The 18,895-nt window shown below is 47.3% G+C and overlaps 1 protein-coding gene across 3 annotated transcripts in view; it reads right to left on the bottom strand.

Annotated features, from left to right (window-relative positions):
* rab36 (RAB36, member RAS oncogene family) overlaps positions 1-18,895 on the bottom strand; it is a 77,956-nt gene that overhangs the window by 11,104 nt on the left and 47,957 nt on the right. For all 3 annotated transcript variants that reach the window (XM_068005524.1, XM_068005522.1, XM_068005523.1), the window contains exons 5-9: positions 12,241-12,342; positions 7,365-7,429; positions 7,214-7,265; positions 3,621-3,702; positions 476-566 (exon numbers count right to left, since the gene is read on the bottom strand). In XM_068005524.1, coding sequence (XP_067861625.1) covers positions 476-566; positions 3,621-3,702; positions 7,214-7,265; positions 7,365-7,429; positions 12,241-12,342 — 392 coding nt within the window. The remainder of the gene's footprint in view (positions 1-475; positions 567-3,620; positions 3,703-7,213; positions 7,266-7,364; positions 7,430-12,240; positions 12,343-18,895) is intronic.

The following is an 18,895-nucleotide window of genomic DNA, read 5'->3' as shown; positions in this document are numbered from 1 at the left end:
TGGAACAAAGCACATGGTCCTGAAATTCCTCAGGGGTTCTCCAGTTTCCTGTTACAAGTGGAAGACCAGTGGAACCACCAGAGAAACGGTTGAACTATTGTTTTCAGCTGTTTCACAGGGAGTTTTGCTGGTCTCCTGCTGAAAATATGGTGGGAGACCTGGAGAACCCCCAGGGAATTTCAGGGCCCTTGTGTTTTTCTCTGGAGCAGGGAATTGGTGAATTTACCCTCATGTGGCTCTGGAAGGTAAACACTACTTTCAGGGGGTAGGGAATTTTCCAAGTCCATGCTGGCAGTGGGGGAACGTCGCCTGTCAGAACTGTACAGTTGGAAAGTTACCCCTTCTGTGTTTAAACAGGTTTGCAATCAGCCTTCGCTATTTGACTGTAAATCTCACTCCTAACATTTCCCTCATGTGTGTGTGTACGGTCAGGCAGTGCACAGGTACATCTGCTAAATCTTTCCCAAACACTGACCTGTTTTAGAAGACACGGACCAATACTCTGCTTGCAACTCGGTAGCGATTTTAATGGCATCAGCTTCTGTTCTCTCACATTCAGCCTGCGACTGGTAGATAAACATACATAAAATCACCATATGGTATTAGTGAACAGAAACAAACACAGAATCATAGAAATGAAGGTGGTCATTTGGCCCACCTGGTCTATGTTGGTGCTCGCTCTTCACCTGGAGCAATCTACTTTACTTCCATGTGCCTGCCGCTTCACTGTACCCTTTTATATTTTTACTTTTCTAAAACTTATCCAACTGCCTTTTATATTGCATAAGGAAAAACTTTTTTACACAGCGAGTGGTTATGATCTGGAATGCACTTCCTGAGGGGGTGGTGGAAGCAGATTCAATCATGGCTTTCAAAAGGAAATTGGATAAGTATTTGAAGGGAAAAAATTTGCAGGGCTATGGGGATAGGGCGGGGGAGTGGGACTAGCTGGATTGCAGAATGCCAGCACGGACTCGATGGACCGAGTGGCCTCCTTCCGTGATGTAACCATTCTATGCTAAATAATGATTATAGTCTCTGGCTCAATAGCCACTTATGGTAAAGCAATCCATGTTCTAATAACATGAAAACAATTCTTCCAGTTTCCCCGAGCACTGGGAAACATGCACAAATTCTTTTCAGTTTTATGTTCTATAAAAAGCATCTGTCTTCATGTGATAAACATGACTAAAATACTTGATGTAACATGTTGCTTCTTATAGGGAATTAGAAGAAAGTCTCACTTGAACCTCTTCAGCATTCCTACTCAATCTAGAAACACCTGGGACTGCAAAAGGAAGGACGTTTTTACATGATTAGAAAATATAAAAAGGAGTATAATTTTCTTTCAAGTCTTAATACACAGTCAACCTCCAAAGTCGCAATTCAGATTTCATCAAAGGAAAACCTAGGGCAAGAAACTATTGCAGTGTCAAAAGCAAAAGCCCTAGAGCGTGATTCAGATGCGCGCACGTATTAGAAACCTGGAAGTCCCATCCCCACTTAAAGCCAGCGGGCCAATATATAAATGTACAATGTACCTCATCATGATAGTTGGGGCACTTAATTTGTTGTGTATTAGAAATGTCGAACAACTTTAACCTTACCTCTTCCGGTTTCCCATCGCTTCCAATTTGCGTCAGGTGAAAGCAAGCAGGAAGAGCTGGATCCATGAAGTGCACTGCTCGTGAGCCAGGAGAATCAGGATTGCCTCATCATCCAGGCCCAACAAGCTCACCTGGCGTGATTGGACCCCCGTGATCGGCCGACCACCCCCCCACCCCACCCGATGTCCAAACCCCCCGCCCCGATGAGAGATACCCCCCCACGATGCTGGAACACCCCCCACCCCAAAGCTGGACCACCCGATCTCCAAGGCCCACCCGATGTCCACCCCCACCCCACCCCTCCAATTTCTTCCACGGCCCACGATCTCGCTCTCCCTCCCTCCCTCTACGATTCGCGGCTCCCCTCACTTCTGACAGGCAGCCAGTCTGTCAATCTGGCTACATGGCGCATGGGAAACCCAGAAGCACAAATACTTACCTTCAATTGAGTTGTGTTAGCAAATTTTGACACCCTCATTTGGCTTCCGGGTTCCCCACGAGAATATCTGCGGATGCACTGGGTTCCCGGCTCAGAGCTAAAATCATGCCCATTGTCTTTGGTTCTCACAACAAACTCTGCTCCCTTGCTACTGATCCCACCCCCTTCCCAGGCCACTGTATCGGGCTGAAACAGACTGCTCACAACCTCACCATCCTAACTGACCCTGAGCTAAGTTTCCGACCTCATATCTTCTCCATCACAAAGATCACCTACTTCCACCTCCATAACATTGCCCGACTCAGCCCTACCTCTGCCCATCTGCTACTGAAAGCCTTATCCATGCCTTTTTTACCTCCAGACTTGACTATTCCAATGCTCTCCTGCCGGCCTCCCATCTTCCACCCTCCATACATAAGCTCATTCAAAACTCTGCTGCCCATATCCTAACTTGCAGCAAGTCTCGTTCACCCATCACCCCTGTGTTTGCTGACCTACATTGGCTCCTTAAAATTCTCACCATCATGTTGAAATCACTCCATGGCCTCACCCCTTCCTCTCTGAACTCGGGAGTGTCAGTGCTATCCGTTCTCTGAAATCAGTAGTGTTAGCACTGTGCCTTGTCTGAACTCTGTAGCCTGCCTGACAATGTCTGGATCAAATTACACATTGCAGAGAACTTGAATTACTCTGCAGCAAACTGCGTCAAATTACACATACCAGATTACTGGGTGATTACTGTCCTCCCACTTCCTGTCAGTGGCAATAGCAGATTATCTTTGCTCCACCACAGTGGTGGTAATAGAAGTGTCCAAAAGATGGTCACAGTGACCACACTAAAGCTTAATACAACTAAAATAACCAACGTGGAAACAGAGGCATGCACAAAGTTATTTTAAATTATGAGGTCAGGTTGCATAAACTTGGCTTGTATTTCCTTGAGTTTAGAAGATTGAGGGGTGATCTGATCGAGGTGTTTAAAATATTAAATGTTGATAGAGTAGATGCTGAAAAACTACATCCTCTGGTGGGGAATCAAGAACGAGGGGTCATTATCCTAAAATTAGAGCTCGGCCATTCAGGAGGGAAATCGGAAGCACTTTTTTCACGCAAAGAGTAGTAGAAGTCTGAAATTCTTTCCCCCAAAAGGCTGTGAATGATGGGACAATTGGAGCTTTCAAGACTACAATCAACAGATTTTTGTTAGGTAAGGGATACGGAGCTAAGGCGGGTAAATGGAGTTGGTGTACAGATCAGCCATGATCTAATTGAATGGTGGAGCAGGCTCGAGGGGCTGAATGGCTAACTCCTGGTCCTAATGTTCCTAAGTAATCCAGCCTGTAACATCAGGAATTATCTGATCCTCCTGTTTATGGCCATATTATTTTCATTGCTGTATCGAGTCGTCAGTCATTCTGATGCAGTGAACACACGGTACATCAGCAATCACAGAATGAATTCCTGCTGTGTAGACACAAGTTATCCTAACCACATTTTCAACAAATTTATTAAGGGCAGAATGCCAGGTCATCAGGTCACGCATAGAAGCTACCATGGAAATAATGGTTACTCACCAATAAGTCTTTCTTGGAGCCCACAAGAAAAATGGAACTTAAACCAGGTTCATTTTCCTTCAGTGCATCCTCTAGCCACTGCCTGCCACAAGAAAGAATATTACTGTCCTTGAGAAGATACCAAAAGGAGCAACCAAGATAATTGTAGGCATTAGGAATTAAAGTTATCAGAAAAGGAATTTGCTCTTGTTCTCTTGCAAAATAAGAGACTTTGAGGTTATCTAGTTGACATTCTTAAGATTACGAAGGGGAATAATGAAGGCGCTCACTCTATCATGGACACAAATTGAAACTAAGGAAGTTAGGAGTAAGAAGTCAGGCAGAACTTTTTCTTTTAAAAAGGTATGAAGGTAAGAGACTGAAAGCCATTCAGGCTGAAATTTAAATGGGTTCACAAGGCATCAAGATACACTTCTGGATTCTTTTCCTCATAGGGAATCATCATCATCAACAATTTGTATTCATACAGCACCTTTAAAGTAGAAAAATATCCCAAGGAAAAAAGAAAAAAGAAATGATGCCAAACCATGGGGAGGTGCTCAAAAGCTTGGACATAAGATGGGTTTAATGTCACTATGCAAGTTAGCTGGTTGTGTTGTAAAAGGACTTTACTGTAATTTTCGACTTAGTTTGACATAATAATCTTTAGATTTCCATGTGGAAGACCCAGCTGTTAAGTTGAATTTCAGCCTCAACAGTGATTTATCCATGGCTTCCTCTTCTTTCTTCCTTCCTCCCTCCCCCTCCCTCCCCTGAAAATGTACTGGGTGGGAACCTATCTTGCTAGACCAAGCATCAGGTCAACACAGGCTACTTGGGTTACTTGTTACTCATCATCATTGGTCGACTATCACTGAAGCTCCTATGACTGTCCTCCATTTTAAGGCAGGGACTTGTGTTTCGAACTGTCTGTGATCGCTCTTTCATAGATTTGTTCTGTACTGTTGATGCGTCACAGCTGCAGGTCATGGACACCATTGGCTAATTCAAGGATTAGCTCATCTGCCATTTTGATGGCATTTCCCCCATTGAGGGTCCCACTGACACTCCTCCAGGGGCTTACCCGCCCGAACTCGGTGGCACCTTCTGGGGGCTGTTGGGTTATTTAACCCTCCCCCATCCCCGGCACTTGGTGTTGACCACAGTCCTCGTGGAGACGAAGTCCCGTCTTCGCACTGAGGACACCATCCAACGTGTTGTGTGGCACTACCACCGTGCTAAATGGGATAGATTCAGAACAGATCTAGCAGCTCAAAACTGGGCATCCATGAGGCACTGTGGGCCAGCAGCAGCAGAATTGTATTCCAGCACATTCTGTAACCTCATGGCCCGGCATATTCCTCACTCTACCATTACCAACAAGCCAGGGGATCAACCCTGGTTCAATGAGGAGTGTAGAAGAGCATGCCAGGAGCAGCACCAGGCGTACCTAAAAATGAGGTGCCAACCTGGTGAAGCTACAACTCAGGACCACATGCATGCTAAACAGCAGAAGCAACATGCTATAGACAGAGCTAAGCGATTCCATAACCAACGGATCAGATCAAAGCTCTGCAGTCCTGCCACATCCAGTCGTGAATGGTGGTGGACAATTAAACAACTAACGGGAGGAGGAGGCTCTGCAAACATTCCCATCCTCAATGATGGTGGAGTCCAGCACATGAGTGCAAAAGACAAGGCTGAAGCGTTTGCAACCATCTTCAGCCAGAAGTGCCGAGTGGATGATCCATCTCGGCCTCCTCCCGAAATCCCCACCATCACAGAAGCCAGTCTTCAGCCAATTCGATTCACTCCACGTGATATCAAGAAACGGCTGAGTGCACTGGATACAGCAAAGGCTATGGGCCCCGACAACATCCCAGCTGTAGTGCTGAAGACTTGTGCTCCAGAACTAGCTGCCCCTCTAGCCAAGCTGTTCCAGTACAGCTACAACACTAGCATCTACCCGACAATGTGGAAAATTGCCCAGGTATGTCCTGTCCACAAAAAGCAGGACAAATCCAATCCGGCCAATTACCGCCCTATCAGTCTACTCTCAATCATCAGCAAAGTGATGGAAGGTGTCGTCGACAGTGCTATCAAGCGGCACTTACTCACCAATAACCTGCTCACCGATGCCCAGTTTGGGTTCCGCCAGGACCACTCGGCTCCAGACCTCATTACAGCCTTGGTCCAAACATGGACAAAAGAGCTGAATTCCAGAGGTGAGGTGAGAGTGACTGCCCTTGATATCAAGGCAGCATTTGACCGAGTGTGGCACCAAGGAGCCCTAGTAAAATTGAAGTCAATGGGAATCAGGGGGAAAACTCTCCAGTGGCTGGAGTCATACCTAGCACAAAGGAAGATGGTAGTGGTTGTTGGAGGTCAATCATCTCAGCCCCTGGGCATTGCTGCAGAAGTTCCTCAGGGCAGTCCTAGGCCCAACCATCTTCAGCTGCTTCATCAATGACCTTCCCTCCATCATAAGGTCAGAAATGGGGATGTTCGCTGATGATTGCCCAGTGTTCAGTTCCATTCGCAACCCCTCAGATAATGAAGCAGTCTGAGCCCGCATGCAGCAAGACCTGGACAACATCCAGGCTTGGGCTCATAAGAGGCAAGTAACATTCGCGCCAGATAAGTGCCAGGCAATGACCATCTCCAACAAGAGAGAGTCTAACCACCTCCCCTTGACATTCAACAGCATTACCATTTCCGAAACCCCCACCATCAACATCCTGGGGGTTACCATTGACCAGAAACTTAACTGGACCAGCCATATAAATACTGTGGCTACGAGAGCAGGTCAGAGGCTGGGTATTCTGCGGCGAGTGACTCACCTCCTGACTCCCCAAAGCCTTTCCACCATCTACAAGGCACAAGTCAGGAGTGTGATGGAATACTCTCCACTTGCTTGGATGAGTGCAGCTCCAACAACACTCAAGAAGCTCGACACCATCCAAGATAAAACAGCCCGCTTGATTGGCACCCCATCCACCACCCTAAACATTCACTCCCTTCACCACCGGCGCACAGTGGCTGCAGTGTGTACCATCCACAGAATGCATTGCAGCAACTCGCCAAGGCTTCTTCGACAGCACCTCCCAAACCCGCGACCTCTACCACCTAGAAGGACAAGAGCAGCAGGCACATGAGAACAACACCACCTGCACGTTCCCCTCCAAGTCACACACCATCCCGACTTGGAAATATATCGCAGTTCCTTCATCGTCGCTGGGTCAAAATCCTGGAACTCCCTTCCTAACAGCACAGTGGGAGAACCTTCACCACACGGACTGCAGCGGTTCAAGAAGGTGGCTCACCACCACCTTCTCAAGGGCAATTAGGGATGGGCAATAAATGCTGGCCTTGCCAGCGACGCCCACATCCCATGAACGAATAAAGAAAATTGTGGGGAGTGCTATCTACTGTTACAGTAACAGGGTTTAACACCTGACCTGACATATTACTTGTAACTAGTCACCAATAAAAACAAACACAGACCAATTGGATTTGTAGTAACTGCAGTAAACATACTGTACATCAACGTAAAGAATAGGAGAACTGAAAATAGGATTCAATACAGTCACACTTGACGAAAAACCAAGACTTACTTTGTGTGCTCCAGGGTCTGTATGTCAGCCAGGTCAAAGGCTATTATAATGACTGGAAGCACAAATTTAAAACATTAAATTGAAACAATAACGTTAAAAACAATGACCTACAATGATGACATTGTTTTCCCTACAGCTAATCCAAGCTTACCTTCAGCACCTCTATAATATGCAGAGGCAATGCACTTGAACTTCTCCTGCCCTGCTGTGTCCCAGCTAAAATCAACAGAAATATCTATCAGATTAAGCCTTTCAAGAGACCTACTGCAAATTGATGTTTAAATTTCAATTTCTCTGAAAAGGTTTCATTTTATTCTGGTGTCCACTGCACTACAGGGTTAAAAAGCCTGAATGTCACCACCACAGAGATTGAACATTGATTTATTACAATGAGAAATTGCGGGATGTAACATGTTTGAAAAGACTCTCCATTCCCCTCTGCAATCAGAGTTTCCAAACCAGTTCAGGAAGGGATATCGATCTCTAATTTCCAGGTTTTTTTGGGGTGGGGGTGATTTTTTGCTTATAAAAGTGAAGAATGTTAGTGTTGATCATAGGATCGTAGAAAGGTTACAGCATGGAAGGAGCCCATTTGGCCCATCGAGTCCGTACTGGCTCTATGCAAGAGCAATCCAGCTATTCCCACTCCCCCGCCCTATCTCCATAGCCTTGCAAATTTATTCCTTTCAAGTACTTATCCAGTTCCCTTTTGAAAGCTATGATTGAATCTGCCTCCACCACCACCACCACCACCACCTCGGGCAGTGAATTCCAGATCCTAACCAATCACCTTAAATCCATGTCCTCTAATTCTTCACCCTTCTGCCAATGGGAACAGTTTCTCTCTATCTACTCTGTCTGGACCCTTCTTGATTTTGAATACCTCTATCAAATCTCCTCTCAACTTTCTCTGTTCCAAGGACAATAACCCCAGCTTCTCCAGTCTATCCACGTAACTAAAGTCCCTCATCCCTGGAATCATTCTCATAAATCTTTTCTGCACCCTCTCTAAGGCCTTCACATCGTTCCTAAAGTGCGGTGCCCAGAACTGGACACAATACTCCAGCTGTGGTTGAACCAGTGTTTTATAAAGGTTCATCATGACTACTACCATCCTTGCCAAAGTGAGGATACCAAATTTATACCATTAGCGTCATGCTTGAAGGCTGCTTTCTTCATCATGATGCATGGAACTCTTTCTTTATCTCTCATTTCAGGCAACCAATGCCAGCATCAAGCTTCCCCAGGGCAGGTACAGTACGAGAGAGCTGCAGAGTGAAGTTCCCTTCACTTTGGGCCAGTGTGCCTCAGTCCCCAGCTCAAAGCAGCATCCCACCCAAGGTACCAGATTGAATTATTATATGTTCAACGCCATTTCATCCTCATGGTCTCTCTGAGTGAGATTCTCAATTTGGAGTCTATTAGTCATCAAATAGTGGCAGTTTTCCGCTGTAGGGTCATTCTGACTAGAATCTGGGTTGAGACTACCCAAAACACATTTCAAGGAGGGTTCAGACAGATAGAGAGGGGGAGAAAAAGTGAGAGAGGACAAGAGCGAGCTCTCAGTCTCGGTTGAATTTCAAAGCAATCACCAGATGTGGGGCCCGATACTACCAGGGCTGCGGGTTCTCGGCGAGGGGGGGCTATCGCGCCCGGTGAAATCAGTCAGCCACCCGCGCGATCGTAGCCCAACTGGATCCACTTACCTGGTCCTCCGGGTTCCCCACTGCTGATCTGCGCGTCGGGTGGGCTGCGCATGTGCAGTACGATCTGTCAGCTGGAGGAGCTCTATTTAAAAGGGGCAGTCCTCCACTGACAGATGCTGCAACAAATAGAAAAAATTACAGCATGGAGCAGCCCAGGGGGAAGGCTGCTCCCAGTTTAATGATGCCTCACTCCAGGTATCAATACATGGGGTGAGGAGGAGGGGGAGGACAGAGATCTTCCCCCCGGCGGGCGGGAGGAAGGAAGCGGCCTGCCTCTGCCACCAGGAAGGCCTGGCTCGAGGTGGCAGAGGAGGTCACCTGCACCACCAACATATCGCCCACCTGCATACAATGCAGGAGGCGCTCCAATGACCTCAGTAGGTCAGCCAAAGTGAGTACACTTACTCTTTCCCCTACACTCTGTCTGCCACATCACCGCCCCCACCTCACATCTCCTTCTGCACTGCCAACACTACTCTGTCACATCACCCCTCATACCTACTCAAACCTCATCCCCACCCAAACCTCATCCTCATCTTACCTGCACCGACTCACCTCGCCAGTACTCATCCCGCCACTACCACTCAACCCAATCCTCATACAATCTCATGGCTCTCTCTCATACTCACCCTCTCGTGCATCTCTTTCACGGTCAGCCTCACTCAACCTGCCACTACCTGTGCTGCAGCCACAGGGCATGCATCACATATGTGCAGTAGGCAGCGTAAGGCAAACATGTCGTGAGCATGAAGGGGATGCACAAGGGTGTTTGAGGGTTTGTCATGGCTGTTACTTATATTGAATTTCTGACCAACTCATTACATATTATATTGGCACCACTACTGCCATGTCTCCACAAATCTTGTCTGGTTTGTGCAATAATGCCCTTTCCTGAGGATCACTATGAAGACCCACAACTGATGCCACCCATTGTGTCACTGCAGAGTGGGTGTAGGTGTATTTGCAGGGCTCTTTTGTGCAGACGGCTGAGAGACGTCGGCGATGTCCCCAGTTGCACCCTGGAAGGATGCGGAGGAGAAGTTGTTGAGGGCAGTGGTGACTTTGACAGCGACAGGTAAGAAGATGGTGCTCGGGCCAGCCAGGAGCAGCTTGGCATGAAGGAGGCTGCAGATGTCCACGGCTACATGTCGAGTGACTCTGAGCCTCCATGTGCAATGCTGCTCAGAGAGGTCCAGGAAGCTGAGCCTCGGTCTGTGGACCCTGTGGCGAGGGTAGTGCCCTCTGCGACGCATCTCTCCCTGCGGTTGCCCTCCCTCCTGCTGTACAGGTGGATGTGTCACAGCACTCTGTTGTGGAGCTCCACGTGTCAGAGGTGGACGGCGTGGATGGCGAGGCTGGTGATGCTGTTCGCCCTCCGAGGAGGTCATGACTGCAGCTACGGCGGCCCCCATACGGAAGATGTACATCTGAGGGGGTCCGCAAGGTAGGTACATGTGTCTGGACCCCGGGGTAAGTGTGCAAGTTGGTGACTTTGATTGTCAGGAGGAGGGTGGTGGAGGCCAAACTTTGTCCAAAGGGACAGAGTGGCCTCCTGCAATGAGTGAGGGTCTCCCCCCCCCCCCCCCCACCTGTCAAATGGACCTTTGCAGCTGCCACAGGCTGACAGCTGCAACAGGTCCATTTGAACTGGGAGTGTTTCCCCCAGTGTGGGAAACAGTCCCAGTTTGCTTTAAAATCCCACCCCTCCTCACATAATCCCTTAATCAGGTCAGTTAATGACCTGAACAAGCAAAGTAAATAGCTTCAAGTGGCATCCCGCTGGCTTTAATTGCCTGCGGGATTCCCACCAGTGGGGGCTGCGCGCACACGCCGGCGCGTCAGTGGGGAACCCGGAAGTGGGCGGGTTGGAGTCGGGCTCCCGACCCACTCCAGGATTCTCCGATTTTCGGAGCCCCGACGCCAGGAACGCACCAGATAGCGGGTGCTAAAATTATGCCCGTGATATCAATCACTAGACTACCTAAATTCTCTGCTTTAATTTCAGTGAAATTCTTCTTCAGCTTTCAAACTACGAGTATATTTTCGATCATTTTAACAGCTTCAAAGCTTGGAGTAGAACCGGAGAAATGTGTAGGCCCATAAATCACACTTTAATCTCAACAATCTTGGCGTGGACTTAATAAAGATTTAAACTGTGCTAAAAGATTCAATTTTGTTGAAGAATGGCCCTAAGTGAAATTGGTTTTAGGCAGCTTCAACCCACAGCCCGGTGTGCTTAAAGAAAGCAGCCTTCAAGCATGACAGTAATGGTATAAATTTGGTAACCTCACTTTAGCAAGGATCACAGTAGTGAGTTATACTACTGCAGGAGCTGCTCATCTGCATTGGAGATGGGCTGTCCTTCACTGGCCTAGAAATTCAGGAATGCCTAATTTTGGGTGTTCGGAGGACAAAGACCAGAGTGGTGAGGTCCGAGGCTCCCAAGGTATTGGGCCTTGGACCGCATTGTAATAGAGCCGGCCAGTGAAGCTGGAGGAAATGCGAAGAATAATCAGCTGCTGGTGTCACATCAGCCCTCAGGTAACTGGGTCTGGCAGTTGGGATGGGGATTGTGGGGGGCGGAACCAGACAACGTGGGGCTGCAAGTCAGGCCTGGGCCGACCACAAGGGGGGAGCGGGGGGGGGGGTTGCCAAGTGATCAGTTGGGGGGGGGGGGGGGGGAGGGGGGTCGCCAGGCGGGGCCGAATGGGAGTCGCCGATCGGAGGGGTCTGGAGCGGCGATCGGTTCCTTTAAGAAGTGGGGCCGGGAGGAGCACTTGTGCTCCTCCCGGCTCGACATTCAAGTAAATTACTTACCTTCTTGGTTACCAGGCATTCCCTAGGCCTGGTTTCTGTCAGTGCAGCCCGTGATGGTGCCGGCTGCCTCAGGGCAAACAAATCTTGGAGCAGGGACCTCAAGCAGGCATTCGGCCCCTTATTTGCAAATGCAAAGGGCCTAACACCTGCTTCAAGCGTGAGTAAAGGATTGAGCTTGTTTGTCCTTACCCAATATGGCGGCCGGTGTGCTTCCTGGCCACCGTTTTGGGGCCTTAGTAAGCAGTGTAGTGCCTGAAAAACAGGCGCTACACAGTCCAATTTCTAGACCACTGTGTCAGGCTTGGCGCTACATCTGACTGGGGATTCTTCACTCAAGTCACTAGCAGCTTCGGTGGGGGGGGGCGGGTACAGCAGAGTCATCTCGCATTTCAAAGAATATGAAATACACGCAAAAGTAATTCTACAGTCAAAAAAGTACAGCATTATTCAACTAAACTGCCTACTTTTTAAAGTTCTGGTAATTTAATTTTCAGCAAGACTCACATTTGAAGGTTGTATGGAATTCCAGCAATTTCAAAGCGCTCGATTTCAAAATCAACCCCAATTGTAGCCTTGTAGTCTCGGTCAAACACATCTTTACAAAATCTGAAATTTAAATGGGATCACAATAAACATTTCTTCAATAAAACAAAAAGGCAGTACTCTGATGCAAGTCCAGGAGCCAGCATAGCATTGCCTGGTCTGGGCTGGGCAGATTTCTGGCAATTCTTCTGGAACAGCCAAGTAAATCTGGGGCAGAGTACAGATATGTTAGCTGGCTCTATGTTAAAGTAGTTAATAGGTTCAACAGTGCATTAGATTACTGGTACCTGCTTCTGGCTACTATCTGAACAGTGTGATACGCAGCTGACTGACGAGTTACAACGCTGGCGCTGACTCGCTCTGCTTAGTGAGGACAGAATTTGCACCAATGCGAAGAGTGCCTCTCCCTGGTCAATTAATTTTGAGTCATTTTTGTGCTAGTGGAACACAAACATTAAAAATTAAGTGAATGAAGTTCCCAGGCACTCAAACATCTCAGGCATTTTTAGAATAAGGCTCCACACCAGGGTGATTATTGTGCACCCAGCGTGAAGTCAAATTGGTGAGAGGCCACCTGCTAGAGAGAGTCTCACATCTCCAGGCTTTGACGCACTCAGGGGAAAGATGTGGCTACGACTCCTGAGTCACACAGCTGCTTTCACATCAAGGCTCTGTATCAACATGACAATACTCAGCAAATAGATCTTAAAATGATGGAGAGCAAACAGCCTCAACAAAATTTATTTTAAGTCTCTGCAGACACAAGATTGAAATCAGCTGAAGCTGGGTTAGGCTGATGCTGCTGTGAAGCAGAATGTTACACTATGCTCTTCCAGTGGTTTGCCTAGATGCTCACTCATCCAACCTTGATTGTAAAGCACTCGGGATGCAACATTCCACTGTGGTCAATTTGGTAGCACTCTTGCCACTGAGTGCTCTGAAGATTGTGGGTTGGAGTCCCACAATAGAAGTTCAGCTCATATTGCACGGTGTGAGGACAACACAGTGTGCTGAGAGTTCGGTACGTGTGGGAGTTTGGTAAAGTGGGGGAAGGAGGTGCAGCTTTGCCTTGCTTTTCCTGCAGAGCGGTAGTGGACCTGAGAGCGGTGAGCGGCGGTAAAGAGCGAGACCAGAGCGGGGATAAAAACAGCGCAGAGAGAGCGAGAGTCCAGTCGGTGAGCGGCGGTAAAGAGCGAGACCAGAGCGGGGATAAAAACAGCACTGAGAGAGCGAGAGTTCAGTCGGTGAGCGGCGGGAGAGAGCGAGACCAGAGCGGAGATATAAACAGCGCGGAGAGAGCGAGAGTCCAGTCGGTGAGCGGCGGGAGAGAGCGAGACCAGAGCGGAGATATAAACAGCGCGGAGAGAGCGAGAGTCCAGTCGGTGAGCAGCGGGAGAGAGCGAGACCAGAGCGGGGATATAAACAGCGCGGAGAGAGCGAGAGTTCAGTCGGTGAGCGGCGGGAGAGAGCGAGACCAGAGCTTACTCTGAGAGCGAGACTCTGAGACCAGCGGCAGAGTTCAGGGTGACGTCACCAGTCAGAAAGTGACGCGGCACAGGGGAGGCAGCTGATTGGTGAGTAGGTTCAGGTGAGTATTTCTACCATTTTACTGTAAGTAAAGTAATAAGAAAGGGAAGATCTGCAGGTTTTATAGCAGATAGTGTTTTTTTTTAAGTGAACCTAGGTCCCTAGTATAGTTAACATTTTCTAATTTCAACGTAATTTAAAAGGGGTAACTAAGCTGAGGCAAGTCATGGCAGCAGACCTCGCACCCGTGATATGCTCCTCCTGCAAGATGTGGGAAGTCATGGACACTACCAGTGTCCCTGCCGACCATGTGTGCGGGAAGTGTGTCCACCTGCAGCTACTGACCGATCGTATCTCGGAGCTGGAGCTGCGGGTGGACTCACTGTGGAGCATTCGCGATGCAGAGAAACTCGTGGATAGCACGTTTAGCGAGTTGGTCACACCGCAGGTAAAGGGTATACAGGCAGGAAGTGAATGGGTGACCACCAGGAAGAGTAAGAGATGCAGGCAGGTAGTGCAGGGGTCCCCTGTGGCCATCCCCCTCTCAAACAGATATGCCACTTTGGATGCTGTTGGGGGGGATGACTTATCAGGGGAAGGCAGCAGCAGCCAACTTCCTGGCACCACGGGTAGCTCTGCTGCACAGGCTGGGAGGAAAAAGAGTGGCAGAGCTATAGTGATAGGGGACTCAATTGTAAGGGGAATAGACAGGCGTTTCTGCGGCCGCAACCGAGACTCCAGGATGGTGTGTTGCCTCCCTGGTGCAAGGATCAAGGATGTCTCGGAGCGGCTACAGAACATTTTGGAGGGGGAGGGCGAACAGCCAGCTGTCGTGGTGCACATAGGCACCAACGATATAGGTAAAAAAGGGGATGAGGTCCTAAAAGCAGAATATAGGGAGTTAGGAGGTAAATTAAAAAATAGGACCTCAAAGGTAGTAATCTCAGGATTGCTGCCAGTGCCACGTGCGAGTCAGAGTAGAAATAGGAGGATATTTCAAATGAATACGTGGCTAGAGGAATGGTGCAATGGGGAGGGATTCAAATTCCTGGGACACTGGAAACGGTTCTGGGGGAGGTGGGACCAGTACAAACCGGATGGTCTGCACCTGGGCAGGGCCGGGACTGCTGTCCTAGGAGGAGTGTTTGCTAGTGCTGTTGGGGAGGGTTTAAACTAAAGTGGCAGGGGGTTGGGAACCTGAGCAGGGAGAGAGAGGAAAGCGTAACAGGAAGGGACAGAAGGTATGGAGTAATAGGTAAAGTGTTAAAAAAGGAAAAAGCAGGAACTAAGCGTCACAAAACAGATTTGAAAGTTCTTTATCTGAATGCACGTAGCATTCGTAATAAAATGGACGAGTTAACGGCACAAATAACTACGTATGGGTATGATCTTGTGGCCATTACAGAAACATGGCTGCAGGGTGACAACGACTGGGAATTAAATATGCCAGGGTATTTAACAATCAGGAAGGACAGGCAGGAAGGAAGGGGAGGTGGGGTGGCTATGTTAATAAAGGAAGGAATCACTGTAATACAGAGAAATGATATTGGGACAAAGCATCAAGATAATGAAACAGTTTGGGTGGAGATAAGGAATAATAAGGGAAAAAAAACATTAGTGAGCGTAGTATATAGGCCTCCTAATAGTTGCAACTCTGCTGGAAGAAGTATTAATCAGGAGATAGTCGGGGCATGTAATAAGGGAACAGCCATAATTATGGGGGATTTTAATTATCATATTAACTGGACAAATCAAATTGGGCAGAGCAGCCTTGAGGACGAGTTCATTGAGTGCATCAGGGATGGATTTCTTGAGCAGTATGTAACTGATCCTACAAGGGGGCAGGCAACCTTGGACCTGGTCCTGTGTAATGAGTCAGGATTAATTAATAATGTCCTAGTTAAGGATCACCTTGGAACGAGCGACCACAACATGGTTGAATTCCATATCCAATTAGAGGGTGAGAAGGTTGATTCTCAAACAAGCGTACTGAGCTTGAATAAAGGAGACTATGATGGTATGAGAGCGGAATTGATTAAAGTGGACTGGGAAAATAGATTAAAGGGTAAGACGGTACATGAGCAGTGGTGTTCATTTAGGGAGTTATTTTACAACTTTCAAAATAAATATATTCCACTGAGGAAAAAAGGGTGTAAAAGAAATGACAGCCATCCGTGGCTAAGTAAAGAAATCAAGGATAGTATCCGACTAAAAACAAGGACATATAAGGTAGCCAAACTTAGTGGGAGGATAGAAGATTGGGAATTCTTCAAAAGACAGCAAAAAGTAACTAAAGGATTGATTAAGAAAGGGAAGTTAGATTATGAAAAGAAATTAGCAAAAAATATAAAAACAGATAGCAAGAGTTTCTATAGTTATATAAAAAGAAAAAGGGTGGCTAAGGCAAACATAGGTCCCTTAGAGGATGAGACCGGGAAATTAATGGTGGGAAACATGGAGATGGCAAAAATGCTGAACAAATATTTTGTTTCAGTCTTTACAGTAGAGGACACTAAGAATATCCCAACACTGGACAAACAGGGGACTCTCGGGGGGGGAGGAGCTAAATACGATTAAAATCACTCAGGAGATGGTACTCAGTAAAATAATGGGACTCAAGGCGGATAAATCCCCTGGACCTGATGGCTTCCATCCTAGGGTCTTGAGGGAAGTGGCAGTAGGGATTGTGGATGCTTTGGTGATAGTTTTCCAAAATTCCCTGGACTCAGGAGAGGTCCCGGCAGATTGGAAAACTGCTAATGTAACACCGTTATTTAAAAAGGGTAGTAGGCAGAAGGCTGGAAATTATAGGCCAGTTAGCTTAACATCTGTGGTGGGTAAAATTTTGGAGTCTATTATTAAGGAGACAGTAACGGAACATTTAGATAAGCATAATTTAATAGGACAAAGTCAGCATGGCTTTATGAAGGGGAAGTCATGTCTGACAAATTTGCTTGAGTTCTTCGAGGATATAACGTATAGGGTGGATAAAGGGGAACCAGTGGACATAGTGTATTTAGACTTCCAGAAGGCATTCGACAAGGTGCCACATAAAAGATTATTACTTAAGATAAAAAATCACGGGATTGGGGGTAATATTCTGGCATGGGTGGAGGATTGGTTATCGAACAGGAGGCAGAGAGTTGGGATAAATGGTTCATTTTCGGACTGGCAACCAGTAACCAGTGGTGTTCCACAGGGGTTGGTGCTGGGTCCCCAACTCTTTACAATCTATATTAACGATTTGGAGGAGGGGACCGAGTGCAACATATCAAAATTTGCAGATGATACAAAGATGGGAGGGAAAGTAGAGAGTGAGGAGGACATAAAAAACCTGCAAGGGGATATAGACAGGCTGGGTGAGTGGGCGGAGATTTGGCAGATGCAATATAATATTGGAAAATGTGAGGTTATGCACTTTGGCAGGAAAAATCAGAGAGCAAGTTATTTTCTTAATGGCGAGAGACTGGAAAGTACTGCAGTACAAAGGGATCTGGGGGTCCTAGTGCAAGAAAATCAAAAAGTTGGTATGCAGGTGCAGCAGGTGATCAAGAAAGCCAACGGAATGTTGGCTTTTATTGCTAGGGGGATAGAATATAAAAACAAGGAGGTATTGCTGCAGTTATATAAGGTATTGGTGAGACCGCACCTGGAATACTGCATACAGTTTTGGTCTCCATACTTAAGAAAAGACATACTTGCTCTCGAGGCAGTACAAAGAAGGTTCACTCGGTTAATCCCGGGGATGAGGGGGCGGACATATGAGGAGAGGTTGAGTAGATTGGGACTCTACTCATTGGAGTTCAGAAGAATGAGAGGCGATCTTATTGAAACATATAAGATTGTGAAGGGTCTTGATCGGGTGGATGCAGTAAGGATGTTCCCAAAGATGGGTGAAACTAGAACTAGGGGGCATAATCTTAGAATAAGGGGCTGCTCTTTCAAAACGGAGATGAGGAGAAACTTCTTCACTCAGAGGGTGGTCGGTCTGTGGAATTTGCTGCCCCAGGAAGCTGTGGAAGCTACATCATTAGATAAATTTAAAACAGAAATAGACAGTTTCCTAGAAGTAAAGGGAATTAGGGGTTATGGGGAGCGGGCAGGAAATTGGACATGAAGCTGAGTTCGGATCGGTCAATGCCCTGTGGGTGGCGGAGAGGGCCCAGGGGCTATGTGGCCGGGTCCTGCTCCGACTTCTTGTGTTCTTTCGATTTGTGGTTGGGATCAGATCAGCCATGATCTTATTGAATGGCGGAGCAGGCTCGAGGGGCCGATTGGCCTACTCCTGCTCCAATTTCTTATGTTCTTATGTTCTTATGCTAACACTCCAGCGTAATTGTGAGCAAGGGCTGGATCATCATAGGTGCCAGGCACGTTAAAACAATAATCTGCCTTCCTGATCAAGTGGGTTTAAAGATCCCAGGGTCATATTTGAAGAAGGTGTCCTGGTGACCATTCCTCCTTCAGCTACCTCCAAAAGAAACCATTCATTTATCTCATTGCGGTTTGTGTCAGCCTTGGCTCAATGGTGGCACTCTTGACTCTGAGTCAGGTGGTCACGGGTTCAAGCCCCACTCATGAGACTAGAACAATCAAGTTAAGCTGTCACCTCAGTGCAGTACTGAGGGAGTGTTGCACTGTCAGAGGTGCCGTATTTAGGATGAGACATTAAACCCAGGCCCCAGCTGTCCTCTCAGGTGGATGTAAATGATCCCATGGTACTATACAAAGAAGAGAAGAGCAGGGGAATTATCACAGTGTTGTGACCAACATTTATCCCTCAACCAACATCATTGAAACAGATTATCTGGTCATTTATCTCATTGCAGTTTGTGGGATCTTGCTGTACGGAAGTTGGTTGCCGTATTTCCCTATGTTACAATATTGGCCACACTTCAAAAGTACTTAATTGGACGTGAAGCACTTTGGGACGTCCTGAGGTCATGAAAAGGTGCTATATAAATGCAAATTCTCTTTCTTTGGGATGTTCCTGTGTGTAAAATGGTTGCCATGTTTGCTTATAAACAATAGTCACTGTACTCCAAGAAGTAATTATTCATATGGTCCTTCATGAATTTATTTTCTTTTT

Source organism: Heptranchias perlo, chromosome 25, assembly GCF_035084215.1.
Source record: "Heptranchias perlo isolate sHepPer1 chromosome 25, sHepPer1.hap1, whole genome shotgun sequence".
NCBI lineage: Eukaryota > Metazoa > Chordata > Chondrichthyes > Hexanchiformes > Hexanchidae > Heptranchias > Heptranchias perlo.
This window is presented reverse-complemented; position numbering and strand designations above follow the sequence as displayed.